Here is a 1713-nt window from a genome sequence, read left to right as displayed (position 1 = left end):
GGACTCACCGGGAGGATGCTGGAGGTGCCGCTGCAGAGGACGATGTTGTGGGGGTGACAGGGGACCCCCCCATCGCGGCGCTGGAGGAAACGGGCCACCCTGGTGGGGACCCCCAACCCCCGGTGCTCGTGGTTGTAGCCCCCTGGGGACAGGGACGGAGACGGTCCTGGGCACCCCAAATCCCCTGGGACCCCCCCATGGCCCCACCCCATCCCTCCATGGCCTTGCCCGAAAGGGGCATTTCATGGGGGTGGTCCCAGGCACCCCATAGCGCTGGGTGTCCTACAGGCTGTGCTGGGACACCCTATGGGTCTGGGCACCCCATAGGTCAAGCAGGGACCCCATAGGACTGGGTCCCCCCTTAGATGATGCAGACACCCCACAGGTTGTGTTGGGGCACCCTATGGGTCTGGGCACCCCATAGATCAATCATGCACCCCATAGGCTGTGCCAGGGCACCCTATGAGTCTAGAAACCCCATAGATCCTGCAGCCACCCCATGGATACCCTATAAGCCATGCCAGGCACCCCCCACACCCAGGGGCTGTTCTGGGGCACCCTATAGGTCTGGGCACCCCATAGATCAAGCAGGCACCCCAAGGACTATTCTGGGACACCCCATGGGTCTGAGCACCCCATAGATCCTGCAGGCACCCCATGGATACCCTATAAGCCATGCCAGGCACCCCCCACACCCAGGGACTATTCTGGGGCATCCTATGGGTCTGAGCACCCTTATAGATCAATTGAGCACCCCATAGATCAATCATGCCCCCCATAGGCTATGCCAGTGCACCCTATGGGTCCAGGAACCCCGTAGAACCCGCAGCCACCCCATGGATACCCTATAAGCCATCCCAGGCACCCCCCACACCCAGGGGCTGTTCTGGGGCACCCTATAGGTCTGAGCACCCCATAGATCAATCGAGCACCCCATAGATCAATCATGCACCCCATAGGCTATGCCAGAGCACCCTATGGGTCTAGAAACCCCATAGAACCTGCAGCCACCCCATGGACACCCCATAAGCCATGCCAGGCACCCCTCTACTCATGCTGGTCACCCCCCAAAGCACCCCATAAGCCTTCCCCAGGGTGCCCCCCCATACTCTGGTGAGGGTCACCCCACGATCCCTGCCAGACCCTACCGATGTTTCCGGCGTCCATCTCCCCCAGGACACGTCGTGCCCGGTGCCGGGCACCCTCGGGCACCGTGGGGTTACCCAGCAGCTCGGGGTAGGCACAGGCGGCCACCACCTGGGGGGACACCACAGAATGGGGGGGTCCTGAGCTTGGGGGGACACGGTGAGAGGTCGGGGTGGGGGGTACGGACCCCGGTAACTGGTACCTGGCGTAGGATGGCCAAGGGGCCCCGACCCATGGCGTGAGCGTCGTCGCTGCTGCAGTCCTTGGGGACACCCGGCACCCACGTCCCCAACGTCCCCTCTGCCGTGGCCATGGCTGAGGGAAAAGGGGTGGTAACGGGGCGGGTATTTGGGAGAGTAATGGGGCGGGGAAAGGGGCGGGTAACGGGGCGGGTAACGAGGAGGGTAACGAGGAGGGTAAAGGGGTGGGGAATAGGGAGAATGAAGGGGTGGGGAATAGGGGGGGTATTTTTGGGGGTAATGGGGCAAATAATGGGAGGGGTGAGGGGGCAGGTAATGAGGTGGGTATTTCAGAGGGTAAAGGGGCAGGAAAATGGATGGGGAAAGG

General features: G+C 62.6%; 1 protein-coding gene across 1 annotated transcript in view; it reads right to left on the bottom strand.

Moving 5' to 3' along the window:
- The window catches only part of LOC106896271 (alanine aminotransferase 1-like), a 5224-nt gene extending 3757 nt beyond the window's left edge, over positions 1-1467 (bottom strand). Inside the window, exons 1-3 of the mRNA XM_014956103.1 lie at positions 1349-1467; positions 1149-1257; positions 9-142 (exon numbers count right to left, since the gene is read on the bottom strand). Of these exons, the coding sequence (XP_014811589.1) occupies positions 9-142; positions 1149-1257; positions 1349-1459 (354 nt within the window). The 5' untranslated portion in view covers positions 1460-1467. The remainder of the gene's footprint in view (positions 1-8; positions 143-1148; positions 1258-1348) is intronic.
- Positions 1468-1713: the final 246 nt, after the last annotated feature.

The sequence above is a fragment of the Calidris pugnax genome, unplaced genomic scaffold (assembly GCF_001431845.1).
Source record: "Calidris pugnax isolate Ruff unplaced genomic scaffold, ASM143184v1 scaffold310, whole genome shotgun sequence".
Lineage (NCBI taxonomy): Eukaryota > Metazoa > Chordata > Aves > Charadriiformes > Scolopacidae > Calidris > Calidris pugnax.
Note: the sequence above shows the minus strand (reverse complement) of the source record. Positions and strands in the feature narration are given on the sequence as shown.